This window comes from Poecilia formosa, unplaced genomic scaffold (genome assembly GCF_000485575.1).
Source record: "Poecilia formosa unplaced genomic scaffold, Poecilia_formosa-5.1.2 Scaffold67, whole genome shotgun sequence".
Lineage (NCBI taxonomy): Eukaryota > Metazoa > Chordata > Actinopteri > Cyprinodontiformes > Poeciliidae > Poecilia > Poecilia formosa.
This window is the reverse complement of record NW_006800006.1, coordinates 1909707-1937339: the sequence shown is the minus strand read 5'-3', so window position 1 is coordinate 1937339 and position 27633 is coordinate 1909707. Positions and strand designations below refer to the sequence as shown.

Sequence of the window (27633 nt, the reverse complement as noted above, 5' to 3'; positions counted from 1 at the left end):
ATAGATAGATAGATAGATAGATAGATAGATAGATAGATGGGTTCAGATGCAGAACAGCAGTGTCACTTGTGCAAGTGGTCATCATCTTTGCAGGAGACGCTCTGTCCCCACTGCATAGGTCTGAACCCCCTCAGTCAAATCATCAACCCGAGCCATCCCGTCCTTCCAAACAGACTCCAGGATGGTGGCTCATGGGATCCTCTCGGTCAGAGCCGTCATGCACTCCCACAACGTGTCACCGACGTCAATCTGCCCCCAACCCCGACGGTGAGGCATCTGCTCTGGGAGTGCAGCGCTGCTGTGGACCTGTGGGCAAAGGCCGGCTCCTTGCAATTCCCATACTTGCCAGCAAGGGAGGTCCTCGACACGCAGCTAGTGCTGCACGGGGTGAACCACCGGAAAATAGCAAAAAAAGTCTTCACGGAGATGTGGCTCACCCTAGCCACCATCAAAGACGCCATATGAACCTCCAGAAACTTGCTGGTAAGCAGGCGCAGGCAGATGCCCCCCGTGGCTGTGATCCGAATGGCAGCAGCAAGGAGAAAAACATACAGAGCTACCAAGAACACAGCCACAAAGAAGAATCACCTGCACCTCTTTGGACGAAGGAGGCTGCACTCCACGGACAGAGGTCCCAGCAGCGGCGGCCAGGCTCTCTGGGTGAGGCAGGCGGGAAGGAGCAACGAGGGGGGGGGATACCCCTCTGATCACCATTGCTGTTTGGAAGAACGAGACGGCTCCGAACTTCAACAAAACTGGCTACGTATGCTGACTCAAGAATGGGGCCACCATAAGACACCTCCTCTACATGGATAGCATCAGGCTGTACGCCAAGAGCAGCGAGAAATCGACTCACTGATCCACACCACCAGGATCTACGGCACTGACACTGGGATGTCATTTGGACTAGAGAAGTGTGGCGGATGGTTACAAAGAGAGGGAAGGTCATCCACACAGAAGGTCATCACTCCCAGAAGGAACAATAGCAGACTTCTCCGCTTTACCTACTTTCCAGATGGAAAATCTGCGCTTTCTTGTTGGGTTTTGAACGGACACTTATATGTACCTTCACTGACTGGACTAATGAAAATTTTTTTGTGGGGTTTCCGAGAAAACACAAGAAATTGGGTAGCTTAATTATGACCATTCTTAGTTGTTTGACTCCTAAGGATGTTTAAGAGTTTCGAAATTCATTTTGATTCAATTTAAAATGAACTTTAATGTGTGTAAAAGACTCATGTGTTGTCTCTGCCTGGCAGAGCTTTCCATCCAGAACTGCTTCATGATTGATTTTCTTCTGAGTTGTGCATAATTCATAAATAAACCTGATTGAGTGATTTTACCTCAACAGTGCTTGGTAATAGTTTTTTTTTTCCACAACAATGAACAAAAACATTTAAGGCTCTCAAGTAAAAGATGTGGCAGTTTCAGCTAATGTTGGACCCATGAGCCCATGCTAACATTAGCATATTGCATACTGCAAAGACTTTTGTGTCATCTTTTTAAAGAAAAATCAACCTGTAACCATATATGCGAGTAGTAAAGGCATACATGACACATGAAAATATACTGAAGACGAATAACTCACCTTTAAAGAAGCTCTGTTTCTTCCAGTGTGCAAGTCCACAAACGTTCTGGAAGCTTCCCGCACTTTCCAGCTCATGCGCACCGCTGAGCTGAAGCATTCACTCCAGTAACAAAAATGGTCAAATCCAGTTTACTCAAAATAATGTAGTCTTGTGCTTTTCTCAGGCCAAACATGTACATTACTCACATTATTTGAGTTGAATAAACAATTTAGTGAGATTTGAGTAAAGCATAATTCAAGTAAGAGTAGGTATTGCCTCAGTCAAGATACTGCGCAGAACCTCCAGCTCCCAGGCCTCTGGTAGAAGATCTGGATAAAAAAAAGTTATTTTTTTCATCAGACAAGGTGAATTTGCCCTTCATGATACTTTAATCCACACATACAAGCCAATGCCTGTTCGTTTTCTTTTTTTGTGAGAGCTTTACTTTCAACATTTTCTTCAAATGAAGCTCCTGCAGTCTCCATTTCTCCTGAGCTGTGTGGTTTGTCCTGTAAAGTCCAAGCATCTAGGTCCCCTGTGGGCCTCTCTCTGCATCTAAACTCCATAATGGTGAGCCAAAACCTGAGGAGGCAAAGGTGATGAAACATCCCTTTTCGCCAGGCCGAAAGAGCAAAAAGGAGTGGATCTAAAAGCGATTATGCATGACACGCAGAATGAAGCATGATGAGCCATCGTTCAGGACTTGCTCTCAAAATTTCACCGCAGACATGTAGAGTGTGCTTCTCCTTTAACTTCTTTCATTTTTCATTATTTGTTTCTTCTGCCTTCACATTCCCCCACTCAACAGATGCCATAGTTTTGAATACGCTTTGGCCAATTGATCTCATTTCTACGTTATGATGGGGGCGACACATCTTTTGATCGGCCAGCGTGTCTGAAGTAGAGGTTGATGGGATCGTTGTTGGAAAAGGGGAAAAGGATTATGAGGGCCGGAAAGCCTGAACGACGACGTGTTTAGGGGAAGGTTTGGAGGCGAGGGAGGAAAATTAAAAAAGGAAGAGGGCGAAATTGGGACAATCCCAAGAAACTGAACAAAGACTTGGGCAAGGAAAGACGAGAGTTGATCGTAATACAAAGCGGACGAAGAGGAGTGATCAGTGACCCCTTATAGGGGCTGTAGTCCTCCATTAAACCTCATTTCCATAATGTTTCTCATGGCCCCATTAGAGAAAAGCAGAGGTATTGTTTTGTATTATTCTGGTTTCTAGTTTGGTCTAATGAAGTGCAGGTGTGGCCAATTTTCTATGAAACCACTAAGATTTTTGCCTAGTTGGGCTGGACAGCACGAAACAAAAAATATTAAACACTAAAATTTACCTGAAGAATTTGATGCTGCTTCCTTTCACTTCTTTCTTTCTTTCTTTCTCTTTCTTTCTTTCTTTTTTTGACCCTTTGACGACATTACGTCACACCATTCAGCGGCCCGCATCATCGCTCTCAGCAGCAGGAACACCTGTTCGACCGGAACAGACACCTGTACGCTAAAGACGCCTCACTTCCTGTTGAGAGCAGCAGCACAGTGAGAATACTCCACCCAGACCTGGGATGAAAACAGAGAGGAGGGGAAAAGAGGATTGCAGCGCCGCATTTGCGCAGATAATCTTCTGAACGAGGCAGGGCGAAGAGAAAAGTAGGAGTTCTGTTAAAAAATGAAGGAGAAAGAGGTGGGGAGGGGGCAAAAAAAGAGCATCATCGAAGATTAACTCTGAAAGGCTCCTGCTACCCAACCAGGTCAGATGAATAAAGAGGTTTTAACCTAATTTCTCACATCCACATGCGCTCTGTACCCTGCGTGACCGACGGGAGACGCTGTGAGGCGGTGACAGTAATCCAGTATTCCAACCTGGAAAAGGAATGCAATAACGTAAAGAAAAAGCAGCTGAATCTATACGCTCAAATGAATATTATTGGTGCATCGTGATCTAAGATGTCCTCCATTTTCACTCAGTTTTCAATAATTACGTTTTTGGATTGAAAACCGGTGAAAAAGCAAATGAAAATGTGCTGCGTTTGAGCAGGAGTCATGACTCATCACATGGAGAAATGATGGTGGCAGTACTGCAAGAGAAAAAAACAACAAAACAAGCAAGTTTCAGTAGTTTGTACTGACCCCTCCTGGACAGGGTGGAGAATTACACACAGAAACAAGGTGTAACAAACAAAACTTAAAATGCTTCATTTCACTGTAATGGGATGATGTCAAGCTGAAAAGAAAGAAGGTATGAGTATCACAGCTGTTAACCCTTTGAGCATTGTGAAAGGTTGGAGCGAACAGAGAAAGTTCAGTTTACAGCTTTTATTCAGCAGAACTGCGCAGCAAAGCAGCCATAAAAATATCAATCTGTTACGTTTAGAAAGCATTTAAATGGAAGTGAACAGTTTTGTCGTTAACTTTAGAGGGTGAAAAAAGAAACTCCTGAAAGGATTTTAAAAAGTTTGATGTCATCATCTCTGACAAGAGTCCCAGTCTTTGAAAGCTAAACAGACACACAGCATGACAGATCAGTCATCACACTGTTTAATGTCAATTTGCTAAAAAACCACCAGTCATAGCTCCAGCAGATTTAGTCAAATCTGTTTACCCTCACAATGAAGGAGTGAGATCCTGCTACTGTAACTAAAGGTGAATTTAAAGGGGCGGTATCATGGGCTTTCCAGGCTCATCTTGCCATTTTAGAGCACAATCAAGTAACTGTTACCTTCAATTGTTATAAAAAGGCTGCATTTCATTGAGAAGTAGTTAGCATAGTCGATGAGCTGCTCCACCAGATGTTTGCTAATTGCTGCTGGCTAGTCTGAAGGAGCTCAGTGGGGCGTTGTGGTTGAGGGCTCCTCTGTGAGGTGGAAACTTGGAAACTGCAGCTCTGAGGAGGAGCTGAGCCTTGAAGGCGGAGCTAGGTCCAACCAGGCCATTCTGTGCGTTTTCCACGGCTGAATGGTTGCCACGGGAGATTAGAGGATTTCTCAAACATGAATGGAAAAAAAAATCAGAGCAACACTACAGGTATGTTTTGATGATACAATAAAATTATGACATGATTTAAAGCTAAAAAACAAAAAAGAATTTTACAAAATACTGCCCTTTTAAATGATTTGTATCCATAATGCACATGTCAGACTGAAATGACCAAACAAATGTAACATGGTTTTATGTTAATTATGATGCTAAGAGGTTGGTCGTAAACCCATCGGATTCATAAATGTTACGAGTATTTAAAATATGAATCCTAGAAGAGATAATCTTTGGGATGTCAGTGTCAGTCTTTCACAGATCAGAACCTGAATGTCTGAGCCAAAGAAAGTGTATCATGTGCAGTTTCAGTATTTTTATTAGACGAAATAGAACACTTATGGAGAAACACTCAGCTTATCTGAATGCAGAACCGTCTAGTCCATCCATTTATTTCAGTCACTTTTATATGCAGCATTACCTGGAACAAAAGACGTAGTTGGTTGTCGTACAAATGTCATTCAGAACGTCGACGTCTGATGAACAACGCAGAAAACAGTCAAAAGTGAAACTTCTCTATGAATCCTATGCAAAAAAAAATAAAAAAATGTCTCTGCCACTTTTCAGACACTCCAGAAATAAAAATCTAACCATTCAACTAGAGACCTTTGAAGAAAAAAAGACTGATTTCTGATTCCTACAATTAAATGCTGATAAACAAAAAAAGCAGCAACTTTTGCTTTTCTATATTCAAAACCAAAACTTCCACACGTTTCATTCGCAACATAAAAATCCGACTTCCAAAGTTAGAAATACAGATGTTTTAGAGCAGAGTGCGTTTCTAAGCAGCGTGAAGAGAATTTTTTATTATTCCCTTCACACTCGTCTCCAGTCGAGTCATTTGCAGAAAGCAGAATAACATTTTACAAGCTACATTACCTGTGGCGCTTCCCGAAAGCAAACATTTTCCACTCCAGTCGACATTTCAGCACATTGCCCTGCACACATCTCCTAACCGGGCACATTCTCCATTTGAATAGAGAGAGAGAGAAATTCTCTTCACACTGTGAGATGGAACACAAAAAGCTGCTGATGGGGTTTAATGTGTGCAGTTCAGGTCAAAGGTTAATTTTCACAAGGAACTGCAGCAAGGATGTTTGAAAAACAGGAATCGAGTTTCAAACGTTTTGATTTACCATAGATTTTCTGTGAAAGGTTAAAGAAATATATTTGTTTAACCCGTCATTAGAAGGACCGTACTTAGTCGTCAAAAAAAGGCAGTGGTTTAATTTGTGGCTACATATTTGTAGCTCTACATATCACAAAGTATCTGCAGGGTCTAACAAGTCAAATTTAAGACTGAGACATTTTTAATGCTGCCTTGGATGAAATTTAAGACAAAAAAACAAACAATAAAAAAAGGATAACTACAGGGGATAGTTGGACCAAATTTGGTGTTAAAAATTAACTTTCATTTTGTGTTGACATTCATAGAGAAAAAAAGGGACACTAAGAAATGTTTTCTAAAAATAGTCAAAGAAAAGACATACAGTATGGACTGAAATGTAGTGGGTCGAGGATGGAGCCCTGAGGAGCCCCTCAGGTGAGAGGAGCTGGGCAGGAACTACTGAGAACAAACGTTGGTTGATCATTTTCAAAGTGCTTCAAGGATTTTGTTTTCTACTAAAGCTACTATAAAGAACCTCTTGTTCCCTATTTTAATTCAGGTAACTAGTAGTCGGATTTTCATGAAACAAAAATGCTTTAATGGAGACCTGGAAGGAGTAGTTCAACTGTACCAAATGGAAACTCTGACAAAAGCTGAACAGAGGATATGAACACAACATTATTATTATTATTTTACTGAAAAGGAAGAACAGATTGTCTGATGAAGGTTGGAGCTGCCTTTAGCTACTGAAATCTAACAACCAGCTTAGCATTCAAGTTCATGACTCTTTTAGAGTCAGACAGGACCTGGGATTGCAACCAACGGGCCGGAGTTGTGCTCCGTTTTTTTGTTGGTGATGATGTCCTGTAAAGTGACGGGTGCCGGCTCATTATTGTCCCTCCGAGGAGCGTGAAGCAAGTCCACCACGGCGCAGGCAGGCTTCAGACGCCTGCGTCTTAGCGCCCGTTTCTCTGCTCGGGTTTTCACCGGAGGGAGCCCGTCGCAGATCCTAGAGCAGGCCGACGTGAGGCCGCAGAAAGACGGGTCGTCGGACTGAGAGGACCCCTCGGAGCTTCCCTCCGACGGCGAGTCTCTGAACACAGGCTGGAGCAAATGTTTTATGAGCGGCGCGGCGTGCGCGGTGACGTCTCCGCGGCTACGTCCAACGGCTCCGTTGCACAGTTCAGGAGCGGACTGGAAACATGGTTTCAGTGTCTCCACACGGTCCGGAGGTTTCAGCTTACGCCGCCGCCTCTGTGTGTGGCGAGGAGAGAAGAAGAAGAAGATTAGTGTTTGTGCTTAAGTTACATTTTTATGTAGCAATGGAATTGATTTTCACACACCTTTCTGTTCGCTGGACAAAGACTGCTGTTTTCCTCGGCGTGTAGCATTCCTTTTAACAAAATAAGAAATCTCTCTTTATAATCTGGCAATTAATACATTCTCCTGGTTGCATAATGTCATATAATAATGGTTTCTGCAGGTTTCACTGACTCAAATTTAAGGCTTAAGATCTTTTTTAAAACCACAAATGGAATTTAAGACCTTTATCTCCTCAAAAAGGTATGAACTTCATCTAGCCAACTGGGAATACATTTGCATTTATTCATCTAAGAAGCTAGCTAGCTAGCAATGGTATGCTAGCAATGACTTACCAGTAGCCTCAAAAGCCCTGTGAGAAAAAAAATTACATGTAGAACATACGAGATTAAATAGTCCTGCCAAGACATAATTTCAGACCTGTGGTTAACATATTTAAGGCCAACTTACATTTTTTAAATGGATTTAAGACGTTTTAAGGCCTTAATTATAGATATACGAATTTAAGACTTTTGAAGACCTTTTTAAAACCACAAATTGAATTTAAAACCTTTTTCTCCAAAAAGATGTATGAACTTTGTCCAGCCAACTGGCAATACATTTGCACTTATCCATTACAGAAACTAAAAAGCTTGCTAACTAGCTAGCAAGGGTGTGCTAGCAGTGACTTACCAGTAGCCTCAAAAGCCCTGTGAGAAAAGAAATTACATATAGAACATACGAGATTAAATAGTCCTGCCAAGACAATTGGCAGAATATGTGATTAACGTATTTAAAGCCAAATTACAAAGGAATTTAAGACCTTATAAGGTCTTAGTTTTAGGCCTTATAATGAATTTAAACCTTTTTAGGGTGCGTTATAACCCTGATAATCTCACCTTCAGCGTCGGGCAACTGAAAGCTCTCAGAGTTTATGAGTGGATAAGATGCCCTCCTTTTCAATCCCATCTCATCGCAGGGAGGATACAGCCTGTTGTGCAGACAGAGAAGTCATGGTTGAAACAGAAGCATACAGTAAGCACATCACCTTAAAAACAGAGTTTTGCATTCAATCTCACAACGCTACACTTTTTAAGTGTAATAAAAATCCATGGCAGTTTGAAATGAAATGAGCACAAGCGTCTTCGGCCTATTTAAATCACTTATGGACGCCTTCAAATGAGAATCATATGTTAGGCTCATAATCGACATTGTGCTCGTTCATTGTACCTTTCGGGACTGCAGTAGGTGGGACTTTTGGTGCTGGGTGGTTCCGGATCCGCAGTGGGAGGAACGGTGATGCGGAAGTGGTTGACGCACAGCAAAATGCCGAGACACACACACAACACGAGAGAGAGCAGCAGGTAACTCTGCCTGTCGGACACCTGGAAGACACCGGCAAGAAGCAAATCGGTCGCAAAGAGGAAGCAATAATATTCCACGCACTTTACAAACACGGAGAAAATGCGTTAGATGTGAGTGAATTTGTCTGGAATATCTGGAAAATCTGTCTTTCTGCATCCCAACCTGGCAAATTAAACTGACTAACTGTCCTCAGTTGTACCAGGTTAGTAAAGCTGTGATTGCAGATGAAGGCTTAGTGCCGGCGGCGCTGCGTCTACCTCATTCTGCAGCTGGCTGACTCGGACAGACAGGTTGAGAACCAGCTGAGTCACGTTCTCCAGCTGACCCTGCAGCAACTGAATGGATTCAGTCTGACGCAGGTCCTATAACAAGACCATTAAAAAAAAAAACAAGAAATAAAAACACAATGAACAAACACCCTGGAATCATAACCAGCAATATGCACATTTCAAATCAATCTATAAGAAAGGCAGAGAGGATGCCAGAAATTATGCTTTTGTGCTTTTAAGACTCGGTAAAAAGAAGTGTTCCTAACCCCTAACCCTAACCCCCAACCCACTGCAAACAGACCTACAGAAAGATCCTTACAGCAGGGTGTCGGCAGGGGTCACCGATTCAAATTTAGCATATTTTAAGACCATTATGAATGAAATTTAAGACCTGCTGTATCACAACAGAAACCTATAGAAGAAAATCACATCGTCTTAACTCTTGCAGCGCCAAGCTTTTTCATACAGAAAGCACCAACCTTCGTATGAGTTGGCAACAGAAGTAAGTCAATAATAAATATCATCCACCCATGACAGATGCAAAAAAGCGACGTAGCAAGAGTATATTAGCAGCTAGTCACTGGAAGGTAAAGGAATGGTCAACTACAAACAGCAGAGTGACAATAAGTAGTGTGGTGTTTAAGATGGACATGAACCTGCATGTCATCTGCAAAAAAAGGGAAGGAAATTATGTTTTCTAAAAAGTGAGTGAAAGAAAACAGAAATGATACAGATTTAAAAGCAGTGGCCCTAGCATGCAGCCCTGAGAAACATAAACTCCTGACAAACCACCATTTGTCAGGTAAAATCAGATCCTAAAGTTTTAAGGTGTAAATAACTCCCAAATCAACTTTTTTTTTTTTTTTTGCTGATAAACTGTTGAAATAGGTTATTTAGGGTTCTTTATGTTTCTGTGCAAATTTTGACATTTTCAGGCAAGTTTGCTTCGGATCTATAACCGTTTTGCTGCCGGCCTCTGGTTGATTGGTGCCTATGCAGTTGAATTTTCCTATTCCCTCCAGCAGTTCAGTTTGGTACAACTTTGTCACAGCCCTGCGTTCAGGTCTAGAACCATCTCACTCCGCCCCTGTCTGGCCAGCTGGTCTTTGCTAGCCTTTGCTTACCTGCTCCTCTGCTATTCTGGATGTGTTTTGGAGTTTAATGATGGTTTTGTTGAAAGCTCTTTGCATCTCCTCCATCTGCTTTCGGTACCTTGAATTACAAACAAATGAAGTTTTAAAACCCCTCTGATGCTTCAGAGATGAGAATTGCAGAACAGCCTCTTGTAGAGTCACCTCTGGCTAAGCTGTTCCAGGTAGCGCCCGCTAAGGGACATGTTCACCTCCAGCGCCTTGATCCGGTTGTTCAGTCTCATGAAGACCGACTCCTTCTGGCTGGATCCGTGCACCTGGTTTCCGTTTTGCTCCGTACCGTTAAAGGGCTCTGCGTAAATGTCTAAAAGAGACGATGAGGTAGGAGAAGTGCTGGTCGGAACAGAAGGACGAAACAGCTGGTCTTGGCCCCCCGATGGAACTGGAAATTCCTCCGCCGGGTCGTCCATTTTGGCGTCAGTGACGGGACTGAGGGCGGGTTCGGGTTCTGTGGTCATGTCAGCTGCCTTAGGGGGAACCTCAGACGAGGTAGGGAGACTCTCCAGCGGCTCAACCTGGTTCTTTGAAGAAGCGGATGAGGAAACTGAAGTCTGATTGAGGTCATCCTGAGTTTTGTTGGAGGCTCTGGTTTCCTCCTGTGCCGACTCAACATTGGGTTTTTCCTCTGTTGGATCGTCATCTGCTGAGACGCTGGGTTTCACCTCCGCAGAGCTGCCGCTGAGAGAGCGCGAAGGCTCAACGAGTTTCTCCTCTGTCGACACGTCCTGGCTCTTTTCAGGCCCCGACTCGTACTTTGGTTCCTCAGAGGAGACGTCTGGCGTTTCTACGACAGGTGTGGCTTTGGCAGATGAAGACTCGGTGGCGCTAGGTGTGGGGAGGATCAGGATCTGACTGGGCTCCAGGTCGTTGTGCTCGGACACGGATCCCTCTGGGTTCTCTGAAGGCGGTGCCACCTCTGCGTCCATCGCGTCTCGATCTGGCTGCAGCTCAGAGTCTGGATCTTTCTCGTCGGACCAATCCGCCTCGCCGGGATGAGGCCGAGGCTCGGGTTGGGCAGAGGAGGAGGGCGGGGTCGGGGGTGTCACAATAGAGGGGATTGTTTCAACTATGTCCACTGTTTGGCAAGTCCTCTTTCTGGACAGGGAAGCTGAACACTGCTGCAGGAGAAACTCCTGGAAAGAAGTGGTGCAGGAACAAGAGGAAGAACGCGCAGGGCAGTATTCTAGGTTTTCTTCATCCTGCTCCTGATGATCCTTTTTGTCGTCTTCCAGCTCCTCCTCCTTGTCAAGGAGAATGATTGTGGAGGCGATTGATTCATCCTCTTCTTTCCCCAAGGGAATGACGATTTTCTCCTCCACTAGGGGGAGCTTTTCTTCACAGTTGTCAGGAGTTGATGTGTCTGGAGCAGATGAGTCGGTTAAACCCTGCATGTCTGCAGCGTCTGGACTGGAAACACATCATGAAGAGGAAAACCATTCTACATTAGATACAGCAACATGAAGGCACAGAGTAGAGGACTTCAATGATAAAAATACTTTACAGTCATCATGAAATATCAATAGAGTATACCATGGAACTGTCTTTGTAGTATAAAGGCAAGCGATAAAAGTTTTTATCCACCTTAAACATTTTTGTTAATTCCATTCTTCAGCCTTTTCTGAAGAATGTGTCACAGACTGCCACAATATGTTGCATATTTGTGAAGTTATTACATTTTTGAGTCAGTCAGATTTCAGTATGTTTTCACACCTGACAGTCTGCTACACTCGGTGCTATTGGGGACCAAAGTTGCAACATTTGTTGCATTTTCAGCTGCTGCGGCTCACCAGCACAGCACCGTGTCAAACCAATCAAATCCTTTGAAAATCCTGGTTCTTCTCCTCACTTGTGGCGTCGCTGCAACAGGAACCGCTGATCATTTGATTTTGGTTCCCAATAGTCCAGCCTACTGGACTATCAGGTGAGAAAACACCAGAAGTCTAGACTTTGACTGGGCCATTCTACCATGACGATGCTCCGTATTCTAGGACTGTGGCAGGTTCTTACACAGACACGAAGTCAGTGGTCGTAGTTTCCGTGGCAGCTTCAGGTTGTTGGGATTGTTCCGTTATGTTCACATCTTGAGATGAAAGGTTGCCTTGGAAAAACAAGAGAGGCGTTAATAATAACCAGCTGTAACCATGACGTCACTTACTGACACACAGGAAGAAGATTCATAGTGTGCTGAACATCATAGATATCCGTTTTAGTTAGAGGGAAGCAGAACGGATAAAGTCAGTAGAGATCTTGTTTATACCTGTTGTCTCCTGATTACCTCCAAGGACAACAGCAATGTCCTTCACCATGTTGAAAATGGCATCTGAGGAAACAAAAAACCCAAACGCTACAGTTACCAGATGCTGCAGCACGAAGCTGTGAGCTCTTATTAACGAGATGTAAGCCATTAATACAAATATTGAGTTGATTAAAGACCTTTTGCTGATCCAATCAGATTCTTGGACTTGTCTTCTCCAGGCACACCTCCAGGAGGATAATCTGAAATGAGAATTCAAAGCTCAATGAGATTTAAAATAAATAATTAATTTAATAAAACATTTTACAAAACCAAAAATACTCATAATTAAACAAGTGATTTTTTTTAAATTATGCATTGTTGTTTTTTTTATTATTATAATAAAAAATTTGAAAATTTGGTTTCTTCCCAATATTTAACACAAAAGTGTAACTAACAGACAGCGACTGTAATCAGCTCTCTGTCCAGTCATGGCGAATCATTTACTAGTACTTGTAGTAACAGAGGAAGATGAAATTATCTCATTTACTGTATACTATTGATGCACTGATCCACGTTTCTTCATTTCCGATACAAGTATCGGCCGATACCGATCCGATACAGAAAAACATCACTGAACTGACTTAAAACGCTTCTTTTTTTTCACAGCCATAAATGTAATGAATTACAAATTTATGTGATGCACCAGTAAACCAATAGGTGGTCAAACATGGAAAACAACAGAACTTTAATTTGTGTAGTCAGTGCAATTAGGAGTAAAACAGCCAATGTAAAGTAAACTGACCAAAACAACAGGTTGACTACTTTGGTCAAACGTAAAAAAAACAACAAAAAACAAAACAGACTGCAACAAATCTTTCTTCTAATTGTTCAGAAAGTGCAATTAGGAATCCTAAATAAAACGTACAGTAAATAAAGTGTGACGTCGCTCAGATTACAAAGCATAAAATTAATAGATGTATAGATCTGCCTTCATGGATACTGATATTAATATCAGATCTATGCATCTCTGCTATACAGTAAATGTTTGAGTATGCATAGAATTGTTTGTTAATTTTTATTTTAAATTAAGACAAAAACAAACAACAACTAAGTTCCCAATGGATTGTGTGGACAGTCTGATCCCACCTAGATCATCGTCCTGATCTTCTGGTCTCTCTGGAGGATCAGCGATCTCGTATTCTTCCACCATGCTTGTTCCAAACACCCTGACAAAAAAAAATTTAAAAAAGCAAATCGAAACATTTCTAATGCAAGAGAGGAAGCGGCCTCCAGTAAGCATGTAATTAAGGAAAATGGCTTTACTAATGTTCAGCTCACCAGAATATATACCTGCAAACACTTGAGAAACAACAGTCTACTTCCTTCCTCTGAACTATTGTAATCAATATTTAATGCAAACCTCCCATGTGCTACTGTACTACAGGTGGATTTATGTTCACACATTCAAAAGGTGGGAAATGAAGTACACCCATGTATTTACAGAAAACCACGGTAAGCAGAGGTGTGATAAAGGAGATTAAAAATACTTTCTGTGAACTGAGTTCAGGTTGTTCAGTAGGCAACTAGCAGGTTTCTGGAAAACGTTCTTCAAGCTCAGGAAGAAGTTTCTATTAGTTAGTAACAAGTTCATCCTAAATAGAGGAATTTGTAAATGTGTACAATATCAAACAGAAGAAACTTCAGCTATACAACTTCTAATACATGCTTGTTTTTATATTTGTCTTGTTTTTTTAAAAGCATCCAATTAGAGCTATGTTGTGTGTTGCAGCTGGGAATGTGTTGCTCTTTCAGCAAATGGTCTTTGTTGAGTCTGTACACTCATGCATAACGTTAACGATTAATCGATTATGTAAATAGTGATCACCTAACTTAGTAATCAATTCATCACGATTAATCATTTCAAACCTACTCCCAATGTTTGTTGTTTCTTTCTTATTCTTCCTGCTAACACTAATCTGAAAGCTGACGTACCTTATGAGACTAAGGGGACAGAAATGTTCCGAACCGAAGTGAGAGAGCAGCTCCACCTAAAAAACCCAGAAACACAGATTATCCTTTAGATTATCTGGTAAAGATGCCCTGAACAAATCAGAAATGTCTGACTTGGCTTTGCTGAGAAATCAAAGAAATTGCAGCGAACAAACTGGCTGCAGTGAATAATTCAGAAGACATGACAGATGATGTGTTTGATTAGAATGGCTTTAGGAAATACTAGCTAAGATTTCATTCTAGTAAATGATTCGTTTACTAGGATGGAAGTCAGACAATCATCCTGTTGATGATGAGAACAGCGTGCGCTACAAGAAGATCAGGCTAACCTTTATGTACTTGGTGAACATCTGAGGCGAGAGAAAAGAGAAGGGGAAAAAAAGGAGAAAAAGATTAAGGATATATAGGCATGCTTACAAACAGGACGACATAAAGAGCTCAGCTCTAATGAATAACAGCAGGTGAAGCGATGCCACTGGTTCACCGCGAGAGACCAAGCCACAAAGCATGCTTTTAGAAAAATGTGCAATACAAGCAACACATAGAGACAGATAACTGCTCATCAGAAGCAAATAAAATATCTTATAGAAAATTCAAAAGCGGCCATTTAAAGATATTTAACATGAATTATTGCAAATAATAGAGAATCTATTGGGATTTTTTACTGTTCTTTACATCAACAAAAACATAACGAAGTTTGACAGCAGTTCTGCTCACCTTCACGTATTTAGCATAAAGATGCTCGTCCAATGGGAAGCTCTGGACTGTGCGTTCGTCCCTGGCGTGAAAGGTTCCCAGCTTTGACCACTTATTGGTCGGGTATCTGCAAACGTTCATTCATATGACACAAGTTTCTCTGATGATACACAAGACTGAAGGCCAACAGCCACAATCTGGTGTTACAGTAACTATGTAAATATGTAAGGATTTAAAATCTGATGATGTCCAAACATTACTTGTTTTTTTTTTTTTTACAAGAATGAAAAATGAGGTAGTGATAAAATTCCTGTCTGATTTTTAGCTTTACTGATACAATGAATACAGAATGCAAAAGTTTTAATTTAAAGAGAATTAGAGTAAAGATGATTTACTACAAATGCACATCGCACTTTTCAGATTGTAATGAAAAAAATTCTCTGCTCTTTAGTTTAAAAAAAAAAAGTCTTAAAATTACGAGAATAAAGTTGTTTTAGTGTGAAACGACCACCTCAGTCCGCGCGGTTCTTTCCCTGTAATACAAGAGTGTTTGCATAATCGTTTCAAAGTCCTGCTGCTGACAATAATTTGATGCCGATGTGTTAAAAGATTATTTGGTTGTTTCACCTAAACCAAAGTAGAACTTTGCAAGATGCTCAACATTCCTCATTTCAATTTTGTTATTTTTTGAGTTCTTATGAAATTAATACTTCATACTCCTAATATTGGGACTGTATTGTTGTAATATTATGACTTTATTCTTAGCCTGGTCTATTCTATTGACCTGAATTCACAGTCCAAATAAATGGAAGTTGTGAAAAATAAATCCATTTTTAAAAAGTTGGCTAGTTCAGAGTGACGACGGGGCGACCTGACGTCACTCTGGTGATGTGAGGTCACCCTGTCAGGGCGACATCACTCTGATGTCAGGCCGACCTGACATCACTCTGAACTATGACAATCCAAGTTGCGCAACGGTGAAGGAAAAAAAAAAACATGGAGATATTCCAAAACTTAAGTTTTCAAAGACCAAGAATTTGATTTGGTTCAACATTGGGGTTGAAAAGCAATGAAACATGAAAAACATGAAAAATGATTGCTATTATTATATTACCGATCGCTGATAGAGACGAGAAAGTCTTTAGGGGTGGAGGAGAAAAGCTCAAAATTAGCAATGTCCAACTGCTTCAACTGGATGGGCTCACAGAGCTCAATAATGAACCTGAGCAACAGAGAAACAGAGATAAAAACAATAAAACACATTTAGAACGATATTCAGGTGGAGAATGAAAACACACATAGTAACTGAATGCAGGGCAACAAACCAGATTTTAGTGCTGCAGGGGTTCAACATGTACAAGTCCATGTTCTCCTTCAAAATGGCCGACGTGCTCTGTGGAAAACGTTAGCAGACGTCAGATTGATTTACCTTCTTTAAAGTGAAAGAAAGTGCAACAATGTGTTGACATCTGAGTGGAAACCATGAAATAATTGACAAAGTACCTTCGCCTCGGGGTTAGCACCGAGTAACTTGGCCCCGCACTCTACCGAGGCGTAGTTATGGAAGTTCTTCTGGACTTTTTTCACCGTGTGAGACCCTCCGTTGTTAGAGGTGTGAGTGGACAGAGCTACTGAGGGGAGGAGAAGAAAAAAAAAACTGATTTAATCTGAAAAATCTCCCAATTTAAAGCGAACCACTTAAGAGTGTCGATCGTACTCTTCTCTTTCTCCACTTCCATCATCTTCCGCTTCCACTCGTCAAACGTGGGGATGTCCTCGGGGTCTTTGCTGCTCGCAGTGGAATCTGTGTCGGCGCCGACAGGGGAGCTCAAGTCCTGCAACAGATAATGAGGAAACGAGAGCTGGGACACCTCCTCTGACGGAGCGGGAAAAAAAAAAGAAGAAGCAGCTCGTCTGATCGCCTCACCTGCTCTTTCAGCGTTACGTTGGCTTCCAGATGCTTACTGCTGGGAGGACTCAGAGGGGGGGCCACTTCGGCTTTCGTACCTGTGGTGTGCGCGTTGGAGGTGTTCTCCAGCACTATTGGAGGGCTGCTGAGGGAAAACCAGCGTTTATCACTGCTTAAAAGACAAATAATAACAGTAATCCCTCACGGTTTGTCACAGCTGGGGATGAAGGTATCAGATTAATGGTTTATTGGAGTAAAAGGAGATCCAATTGATTTACAAATAATTAGGCCTGTCACGATAACAAATTTTGCTGGACGATTAATTGTCTAAAAAATTATTGCGATAAACGATAATATTGTTTCAAGACCTTTTGACACCGATTTACTGGAAATGACTAATAATGCATGTGATTTCCTGCCATAGATAGAGATGCACTTTATTTTCAAAAGAACACACAACACTGGAACTGATAAATTAAATAAACAAAACAACCAAAAACAAAAATAAAACAGATTTTCAGTCTCCATTAACAAAAAACGTACTTGAATAAAAACTAAACAACATAAAGCCAAGTGGAAATAAATACTGCATTCAACCAAAAGAGTGCAGATTATGAAGTCTGTATACTGTATTGCCCTTCAGTAATCACTAGATTTAAATAGAGAAGATGGGCACATCTGACCACCTGATGCAGTGGTTCACACTACATGGGTTTTTGCCCCTATTTTCCTCTTATGACAATCTTAGATCGTTGGCTGATCTAAGATTCTCGCTGGTGATTTCGTAACCGATCATCCTGCAGTGTGTGGTGTGTTACGGTAGATCGGTAGATCGTCGTGGCTGCTCTGATCTAAATCGGGGGTTTTCCCGACTGGGAGCTTAAAGCTGAATGTGACAGGTAGCCAATCAGAAAGCGCAGATTCTCCTTGTGCTTTCTGAGGGGAAATTACGCAAGGGAATCCCAAACAGCTGACACGGTGCAACCCGAAGTCCAGTGGACATCGGAGATAATATGTGGAAACATTAATATTTATTCAACGTTTTGTGCAAAGAATATAGAAATGACAAGGGGAGGAGTTGGAGCCAAACTGCTACCGCAGTTGATAAACCCGGTAAGTTTTCAGCTGTTCTTCATTAACGTGACATAAATAGGCTATAATGATTATCATTCAGTCAGGACTTTACGCTGACTCTAGCCACATCCATCACAGGTAGATTCTAATAAAGCATTGATTAATGCCTGGTTTTAAAATTAGTTAACTGGACTTGTAGCCATTATTTTGTGCCCATATGGCTGGACATCACACGGCACGACGAACCCGATTGAACCGTTATACCGAGGATTTCTGTCGGCTAATGTGTCTCTCAGGTTTTGAAAATGGGCCGACAGTCGGCCGACAAGTCGTGCAGTGTGCGCTGGACTTTACACTAAGGAAATAGGAATGGAGGGTCAGTGAAGAGCACCGGAGTTGAGAAAGAAAAAAGGCAGGAAGAGACGATAAAGCCGACAATTAAAATGAGGTTGATAGGTTTAATTTATCGTGCGATTAATTGATTTATCGTTTATCGCGACAGGCCTACAAATAACAACCTTCTTTTGGCTTTTTCTGTTTATTTGGTCAGTATTTAATGCAGCACAAAAAATTGTTAAACTATAATGATGTGTTTATTTTTTCTTAAGTCAGAATATCATGAAAAACTTTATTTTACAGAAAGACGACACGAGAGAAAACGGCCACTCAACTAATCATTAGTTGATTGATTTTATCAACCGACTTTAGATGAACTCATTAATCGACTTGCATCACTAATCACAACTTTTAATAAGCATTTTTTAGCTCTCTGTAACTGAACCAACCTGTCATCGTACGGGTTGTCCTTCTCTTCTTCTTCACAGTCAACTGGAAGCAGGTCGAAGTCGGTGACCTCAGGTGCAGCTGCTTCAGATCCGTCACTTCAAGCAATTAAACAAAACATTTTTACATTTTTAGCAGGAAACATTAAACGCAAACAAAGGCAAATATTTGCATGGAGTGCAGCGGTGGCGGCGGCCTGCCTGCTTGTGGCGTCCATGCGAACACTGTTTACGTTGGGGTCGTCTTTGTATGGAGCAGAAATAACAGACAGGGAGTTTGTAGGTGGCGGTTCAGAGTCCGGCTCTTCGGATCCAGATGTTTCTGCCTGTTGACGTTCTGAGCTCTGCTCGGGTTCTGGACGTCGCCTGTCTTCCTCCGGCTCCGCTTCTGCGGTCGGCCCATCTGATCCGACGGCCTAATGGAAAGTCAGAGACACTCGGGTGAGATCCCGGATCGCAGCTGAGAGGCTGATTTATGAGACACTTAGGAGCGCTGAATGTTCTGGGAGAATTCAATACACACAGAGACGGGTTTGCTTACTGACGCCATCTTGGTGTTTGGAAGCAGTGAGGATTTACTGGGATTTCTGATTTTTTTTCTCCCCCCCTGTATTTAGGTCGGCGTCTTAATACGGCATGTTAGGGTCATTGTAGATAGAAAAAATATGAAGTACATTTTTGTCAAAAACTTCTGAGATTTTAAGATTAATCTCAGAAATTTGCTAGAAAAAAAACTCAGAAATGTCTGAGTTTCAAAAGTCGAAATATTTTTATTTTTTAAACTCAGACATTTCCTAGTTTTTCTGGAAGATTTCTGAAAATAATCTCAAAATTTCAACCTTTTCTGTCTACCAAAAAACTTTACAGACATGGAAATTTCCTGTTTTTTTTTTGTTTTTTGTTTTGTTTGTTTTCCACGAAAATTATTGAGACTTTTTGGTGGAAATTAACCTTAGCTGAAAAAAACTGCTGTTTTTTGGGGGTGAGGGGTTTAAGATTATTATACAAAAAAACATTTATTACTTGTTTTTTTAGGTAACTGTATGGTTGTGACTTCATGGCACAAATGTTAGATTGTGTTATTGTGATATAAACAAATCAGATAAAGGAATTAAGAATGGTTGAACAGGAAAAACAACATATGTACTAAATAAATGAACCAAATGTTCACAAATAGAATTCAGTAATAAGTTACACCATTATCACACATTATTTTCTAATACTTTTAAATACTCCTATTTAAAAAAAACCCAAATACTTCAGATATCCTCATCAATTTAAAGTGTGCGGAGTATTTTATTTTTTGGTCCGTTTCTCCTACCTCAGCATTTTCCACTTCCTGTGTCAGCTGTTCTCCGTTATGCTGATGATCTCCAGACAGCTTCCCATTTTCAGGTAAGCTCCAGTTATCTTCATTCTAAAACAGCAGAAAGAAAGAAGGAAAAAACACATTTACTCTCAAATACATACAGATATATAAATATAAGCATTTTACAAAAAAAAATAAAGTGATGGCGTTTAAACAGAAGAATCTGAGACGGGATCAATTACTTTAACGATGCGTCAGACACAAAATATTATGAAATCAACTGAAAAAATACACAAAGTTGCAGGTGTTTCTGCTCGTGTTGAAACAATTAATCACAATTCATCAATTATCAAAAATAATCCTCATGGTTGAACTCAGACATTTCTAATTTAGTAATCGATTAATCGTTAACTGGAGTACATGGACTCAAAAAAAGGTCATTTTCTGAAAAAACCTACAACATATTCAGAGCAGTAACTAAGCCAAAACTGTACAAAAATTGTACACATTTTGCATTTAAGATACAAAAAGAAAAGAGAATTTTGTCTGTAAATAGATTTCAGCCAAACATCTTCAAGAAGAATAGTTTTAGCTTTGCCTGGTTCAGATTTACTAAAGTATAATATTTATTTTCTTATTTTTAAAAAAGGAATTGAATTGTTTATACATTTGCATCTTTTAATGTATTTCAAATATTGTTTTAAAACATTCTAAATGGTAAAAGCAATAAAAAAAAATCTGTAAAATGAGGCATTTAAAAATAAAAAAAAATCTGATTTAACGATTATTCGTCAGAAAAATCAATTACTTATATAATCATGAATTGCAGCCCTACTTTCGCCAGAACATTTATAATATTTTAGATTATTTCAACATCACACATTTATAGAGCGTTACCTTCTCATTTGGGTCTGGATCCCCTGACTCCTCCGTCGACTGGAAGTCCTGGGAGGATGCATGACTCTGAGCCTCTGGCTGTGGCTCCGTGGATCCCACGGAGCAGCTACTGCAGTAGAAGAGAATCAGCGCCATAATAATGATACTGCGTCACCTTGAAGGGTAACCTCCTAATAACACCACTATGTACATTATACAGCAGCAGTCTGTGCCATTAAGTAGTCTATTTACATGTATTTATTTAAAAACAATTCAGATAATTTATGTACTTCTTAAAAAATTATCGTGGCTTGTAGACAATCCATTTTAATATAGCTATAAAAAGGAACGTTGGGACATGCAATATTCATGAAGTGGTCTCAAACTCAATAGCAAAAAGTAGAAAACTACTTCTGCTGCTAGTTTCAAAACAGAGCAATAAATAAACAATAAATGTAAAAAATATATTAATTTGGTTCAAATTGATAAATTAGCTATTGTTCACATTAACCAAATAAATCACATTTATTATTATCACATTAATACATAATACGGTGACTAAGGGAGCACCAGATATTTACTGACAACATAAACTAAAACTGCTATTTACCGAGGAACAAAATTTAACTAAGAATATCCAAAACAGTCATGGCCACAAAGATTTCTACAGAAATGCTTATACTAGTAAAATATTGCGTCATCCTTCCCGCTTTTTGACTAAGCAGTCAGTGGTTGATATGCTGTAATTAACCTTTAATATCATGGGTGGGACACGTTCTTATCCCGCATATACTATCTCTGTTGGCATAATGAGTTCTGTCAGAAGTTCATATTCCCAACAACTACAGGCTTTTTAATCTTTTTGACACGAGGGATAAAAAAAAAAAAAGAGCCACTAACCGGTCAGCTGGTGAACCAAATCTGCCTCTTATAGACTGATATGAGATAGTCATTATAAAGAAACTGTTATTACTCGTGCAGAGAAAACTGTAGGGTTTGTTAAGAAAGCTACCATTGTAGTCCTCAAATAGATTTGAAATTTGAATAATTTATAAACGTACCAAGACGTTAGCGACTGTACAACATATTCCTATGCCTACTTGTTGATGGAGTATTGTTAATTCAACCTCAGTCAGCGGCGAAAGCTACCTCATCCCAACAGGTCAGAAGTCAGCCAGGTGCCACATCACAACATAACGTCAGGGCTAGCTAGCTAGCTAGCTGCTGCTATACGAGTGTATTACGGTTTGAACACGGCATATTAGCAGTCAATTACTTTGTTAGTCCTCTTCTATACGGCAAAATGCCAGCAAAAACAAATGTTTTTAAACATGACAGGTGGTTAAAAAATTAATTTAAAAACTCACCAAAAGAGTACAGCTATACATAGCCACACTGACACACTTCGCCACAACAGTTGTGTCATCTTCATCCCTGTCCTGCCGGGACAGACATCGTCGCCGCAAACAAAGAAACGTTTATCCTTTTAGTCTGTGGCTTCTTCAGCTGTGTAAAATATAAAATCACCCGATATGCTCGGTTTACGTCCCTGACATGTAACAGTCGCACTGGTTAACTGTGATGCTAGCCGCAGTTTTCCCAAACACAACCTCCTCTTGACAGTCAGTGCAACTCGACGTCCAACAGACCAATGAAAACGCAGCGTCGCCGTTGCGCAGTTCAAACGCCGGGAGCGCTCGTTTTCTACACGCTCGCTGGCCGGTTATGCTGAGCCACTTTCGCTCAATGTTAAGTCTGTACTCAAGCCGCTCTATTAAGAATGAAGTCTCTCCATCATATTTGTTGTGGTCTTTTCTGTCGAACCTAATTCTACTCTCTTATGTTTTTGCTTTGTTATCGAGCCATGGCGCTCTCAGCGAATTGATTGGTACTTCAGATTATCTATATTACAATAACTCATTTGATTAAATATAAATAAAAATGAAAAAAAAAGAAAACAAATCTTAATAATTAAAATACTTTTTGTTTGGTTGGTTGGTTGTTTTTGTAGCCAAACACTTGAAAAGTAGGAGCGAGCTGGAATTGTCCGACAGCAAATTACCGGGGGTAACTATTTCCTGTTGTAGCATTTCATAAAAGTGACCAGTAGGGGGAGTTGCATGGTGTAGGAGTAGAGCGCGCGCCCCATAAACATAGGCTATGTGTTTGACACGAGTTCGATTCCCGACCTTGAGACTCTTGTGAGGCGTCATGCTTTAGCTGCATCTCTATCTTCCCCAAGCCGATTTCCTGTCTGGTAGCTCATAATAAGGGCCATTAATGCCAAAAAAATATACATGCACATAAAAATAACAGCAGAGAAATAACTAGATAAATCATATTAATTTATTCAATAAATTATATACGGTTACTTAAAAATAGTCAATTATGTTATTTATGAAGTGCTGAATCAGAACTGGGAGGATGAAAAAGAAAAAAAAACATAACCATTTCAGAGTTATTCAAATGCTAATGCACGAGTATAAGGTGAATGCATCGTCGTCAAAAACATAGCTATTAAGTGACATGTTCAAAGTGGGTCGTTTCGACAAGTGAATGAAAATACTGCAACCTAGGAAAAACAATGGCAACATCGTAAAGACGAGTTTAAATAAAACGATTTGCAATGAAGGGCTTTTTAAGATAAAGTATCGCGAGACTTGCGGTTATGGGAAATGTTTAGGCTTATCAGAAACCAAAAGTAACCCGAAATTATGTAAAGCCGTTTCAGGCTCTAATTGGTAGCCAAGCCGATCAAATACAACTTACTTTGTAGTGTTGGTTTTCTCTCACACTTTTCCGACATTATTTTTTACGGCCACTGGAGGGTGCTGCTTACTCACCTTTGAAACATTTTCAAAGCTTCGTCTCGTTTGTAAATAACCTGAAAGACAAGCTGGCTCTGGTCGTAAAATTCTAGTCAGCCTTTTCAGAAACAACAACAACAAAAAAAAAATCAGTCAACCTTACTTTATATATAGTTTGTTATCTAAACAATAATTGTTCTGCTACCATTTTATAATTTGTGATTTCATAAAAGTCAAAATCCTCCACCTAAAATAAAACTCAACACAGATATCCCCAAATGTATGAGTGAGGTTACAGAGTCCTTTTGGGTACAATCATTTCCATTTTGTTTTTTATTCTTGTGTTTTAATCTACTTCCTCCTTCAAACTTGTCCACTTGAATTTTGTATCTCTGCAGCAAAACATTTGCGCTCTAAATGAAAACACAGCAAGGATTTCTGGGAAATTTGGTTACGGTAAAATCCAATGGAAAGCTGTGTGTGTCATACTGTTAAAACTTTATAGCCTGGTTGATACGATCCATTGAGATGATTTACTAACCGGTGTTTACTGCAGAACTGTTGCATCACGCACCTCATTTTGTCCAAAAAGGTCGCCACACCGACTAAATTACACATTACGCGTAAGGGGAATCATCAGTCAAACTCTGGCTCAGACATGTAAAGCTTAACGTCTTGTTTACTCAAATGCAACTCAAAGAACCTTACATAGCTAATATGTATTAATTTGTGTTGTTCCGTCTCATAGGCTTCAAATCCACAGTCTTATACAAGAATCACTCTGTTGACAAGGAATGACATTATGAGGAAGAAGTTTATTGAGGAGCGATACAGACACAGAAAATTAACAACTTGAGCATTTCCAAACTGAACAACACGTTCTCTGCTAAACAATTTTAGCCAATTTCACATCAACTGGAATCTTTAGCTTCATTTCTTTTTTTTCACTTCATGATTCTCCTTCTGTGTTTAACTTTGGCAATAAAGAATTATAATCCATGCCATTAAGGCAGTCTAAATTAGAGAGAGGAGAGAATATAGTGAATACAGACAAAGAACGATTAAAGCGCTAGGATTCTTGACGAGGTCTGTAGAGTCCACTGGTACACTATGTCCTTATCATTACCTATATACATCAGAATACAGCTTAGGCTTACATACACAATAACAAAGTGACAGAGAAGCACTTGAACACTGACGATTCGACCTTAAGCTCTGATACAAATGCTGACGGAGCGGGGTCTGAGTTTTGAGCGGAAATGAGTGGGCTGAAACAGGAGGGGAAGTTTGTGATGGGTATAAACGTTTGGATCAGACCTGAGAAAAAAGGCTAACTGAAGGGAACCCAACGACATCCAGAACAGACTCTAATCCTGTAATCCTCTATGGATCCACTCTGAAAACAGCTGGGTAATTTCTTAAGCAGAAATGTTGTGTTTTAAGACATAGAAACTAGGTAGTTTTAACCAAACACTGGGCCTAGCATCAAGACCAGGTTTGTTGGGTTAAGCTAGCAGGAGCCTCATCACTCTTCACAGACCGCCATTTTGAGCTAAACAGCAGTCTGACCATATTTAATAACAAAATAAATGGTAATGTTATGCTGCATTATAATCTTAATGTCACTCTATTGAGTTAATGACTTTAATTGACCCACAACAAGCTCATTAGTGTTTTAGCTGCTAAGAAGTTAGCACCATCTACTGTTAGCTACTTTTAACAATACAGCCAACGTAGACGGGCTAGAAAGCTGCATTTATTTCTACTTTACCATCCATCCATCCATTTTCTTTACACCCTTGTCCCTTAGTGGGGTCGGGAGGGTTGCTGGTGCCTATCTCCAGCTATCGTTCTGGGCGAGAGGCGGGGTACACCCTGGACAGGTCGCGAGTCTGTCGCAGTTCTACTTTACCTATTCTTGCAATTATATTTCATAATATTTCAATTCAGCATTTAAGATCAGTCAGAATTTAAAGTAAAAATGAAAAAATATTATTTTATTCATTTTAATAAAAAATACTACTTGTTTAGTTATCCAGGTGTTGGAGCGATTTATTCTTTATCTTTATTAATTTACACAAATTACTAGTATTTCACAATGCAGATTATTTGCACTACCTATTTAGACCTAGACACCTCTCTCCTTTGGAAACTTACCTAGTTGACAGCGGCGCGGTCTTGTGCAGTGGTCAACAAAGAGACGCAACCGCGAGTTAAAAGGTGAAAACAGTACGATGGAGTTTTGGATTGAACTACTTATTGCAAAGATTTGTTATCTTTCCACCGAAGCACAACCAGTTCATAGCTAACTTTTTTTAAATTAAGTTTGAAACAAAATCCTGAATATGAAAACCTGGAAAACTGAAACGTTTTGGTTTCAGACAACAATAGATTTTCTTTAACATTTTTATGATGACGTGGATTTTTACATTTCAATCGTGATTAGTCAAAGTGCTAGAGTACAATTAATTTAATTAAAAAATATTAATTGATTGACAGCACTACTTTTAACATATTTTGGGTAAAATTAACGCTGGTGCTAACCCATAACCAAACGTGTTGCGCTAAATCAACTCATTGACGCAGGACTCTGTTAACAACCTAAATTGGGTCTATTTAAACCCAGCAGTTTAAAGAGTGTAGATGAATGGAGCATCGAATAAGTTGTTCTGCCTTTGCTTTGTTTTGTTGTTGTTGTTTAATTGTTATTTTTAACCAAAGCTTCAGTTCCAGTCAGCATCTGAATGGGAGCTTGAGGCCCTTCGGTTCGGGGGTCACAATCTGACCATGGATACAGCACAGGTGGACACCTATGACGAGGTTAAACGTGTTGTCGAGGCTGTTTTTCCATATAGAGAATATCGAAGGTGCTCCTCAGCCTTGCTTTGTGTGTATGGCTGCTACTACAACACAGGAACAACTCACAAAAGTCAAACACTGAATGTTCCCCCCGCAGGGTTTTTTCTTTTGTTTTTTATATGATTCATCATTAACAGCTTTGACAGTGAAAACAAACAGAACTGAAACCCCAACAAACGTGCAGAGACGGCACATGCACACGTGTCCTCACACACACACACACACGCACACACATTCACATGTACAATGTATTATTCACACAGAAAGAAACAAACAAAAAAAACACGCTTATACGCACTTATACTAAGATACAACTTCTGTTCCTAAGAGAACATCAACACTCAGCAGGGGAGAGGAGGACGGGGGCATTATACAATAAATTAATACAATACTAAATCAAACTCAGCCTACATATAGGCAAATTAATCCCTCCCCCAAAAACACACACACACAAAAACACACGCACACACACACACACGCATACACTCCCATGCAATAAAAGCAGCTTATGTGGCATGCTGCGTTTTGGAATGAGTAGGGCAGTATGACTGCTGAGCCTATTTTTTATTTGTTTTTTATTTGTGTTTTTTATTTGTTTTGTTTTTTGTTTTTTTATGTAGAAGCAGTGACTGGGTGTGCTGGTTGAACTGCAGGGGTTGTAGGTAGAAGAGGGGTAGGGAGGGTGGGGGTATCAGGGTAGTAGACCTGCTAAGCGAACCTGGATCACAGGCGAGCAACAAGCGCACATACACATACACCACAAGACGAGTACTGTACTGTACATAAATATATGGACGTCTTCACCTGGCGGGAAACTGAGGTTGAAGGGGTCAAAGACTTTGGCGGACGTCTTCACTAAGGAGAGACGAGGACAGCAGAGCCATGGCTAAGAGAGAGAGGTGGGAGACAGGAGGGGAGCGGACGAGGGGAAGTCACCCTGGTTGGGTGATTATGGCGGGGCTTGTCTTGTAGGAGACGGTGGTGGTCGCCGGCTGGAGAGCGGTGATGCGTCAAAGAGCAGAGGAAGAGGAACAGATTCATTTGATAAGAAAATAGATGTATATGGTACTTTTTTCCCCCCACAATAAGGCAAGTATTACATTGTATCTAACAAGTGTTGCTGCCAAACCACAATCAACGTCAGTGAAATTTGGGCGTCATATACAGAAATGAGCAGGCCCATCACGATAACAAATTTTGCTGGATGATAAATTGTTCTAGAAGTTATCGCGATGAATGATAATATTGTTGTCTTGAGACCGTTTTCAAGTAAATTCAAGTAAT

The 27633-nt window shown here is 40.4% G+C and overlaps 2 protein-coding genes and 3 long non-coding RNA genes across 13 annotated transcripts in view; 2 read left to right on the top strand and 3 right to left on the bottom strand.

Annotated features, from left to right (window-relative positions):
* Positions 1-992: 992 nt before the first annotated feature.
* On the top strand, positions 993-23471 carry LOC107836562 (uncharacterized). The gene is made up of 3 exons (XR_001662475.1): positions 993-1097; positions 6998-7002; positions 23460-23471. It is a non-coding gene; the product is annotated as an uncharacterized LOC107836562 (long non-coding RNA).
* Positions 2969-4580, bottom strand: LOC107836561 (uncharacterized). Its single transcript, XR_001662474.1, has 2 exons — positions 3358-4580; positions 2969-3228 (listed from the first exon to the last, which is right to left on the bottom strand). It is a non-coding gene; the product is annotated as an uncharacterized LOC107836561 (long non-coding RNA).
* Positions 4902-22353, bottom strand: LOC103140039 (SUN domain-containing ossification factor). 8 transcript variants are annotated; one of them, XM_007554974.2, is made up of 25 exons: positions 22051-22352; positions 20705-20813; positions 19820-19915; positions 18700-18914; positions 18502-18597; positions 16661-16787; positions 16451-16568; positions 16237-16364; positions 16059-16126; positions 15848-15955; positions 14755-14860; positions 14367-14387; positions 14020-14075; positions 13174-13253; positions 12225-12287; positions 12049-12111; positions 11799-11889; positions 9936-11198; positions 9765-9852; positions 8629-8733; positions 8237-8391; positions 7906-7997; positions 7700-7716; positions 7051-7100; positions 6850-6961 (listed from the first exon to the last, which is right to left on the bottom strand). In XM_007554974.2, the coding sequence occupies exons 1-25, from the start codon at positions 22113-22115 to the stop codon at positions 6943-6945; spliced, it is 3399 nt and encodes a 1132-aa protein (XP_007555036.1). In that variant the 5' UTR covers positions 22116-22352; the 3' UTR covers positions 6850-6942. The 8 variants fall into 8 exon arrangements, with proteins under 8 accessions (XP_007555033.1, XP_007555029.1, XP_007555030.1 ...); XM_007554971.2 differs by lacking the exon at positions 7700-7716 and having other exon boundaries at positions 4902-6961; positions 20705-20810; positions 22051-22353; XM_007554967.2 differs by lacking the exon at positions 7700-7716 and having other exon boundaries at positions 4902-6961.
* An 801-nt stretch (positions 23472-24272) lies between the features above and the next one.
* LOC107836560 (uncharacterized) lies at positions 24273-26436 on the top strand. Its single transcript, XR_001662473.1, has 2 exons — positions 24273-25052; positions 25677-26436. It is a non-coding gene; the product is annotated as an uncharacterized LOC107836560 (long non-coding RNA).
* Positions 25975-27633, bottom strand: part of dnm3b (dynamin 3b) — a 29154-nt gene continuing 27495 nt past the window's right edge. For both annotated transcript variants that reach the window (XM_007554965.2, XM_007554966.2), the window contains one exon: positions 25975-27341. In XM_007554965.2, the coding sequence (XP_007555027.1) occupies positions 27299-27341 (43 nt within the window). In that variant the 3' untranslated portion in view covers positions 25975-27298. The remainder of the gene's footprint in view (positions 27342-27633) is intronic.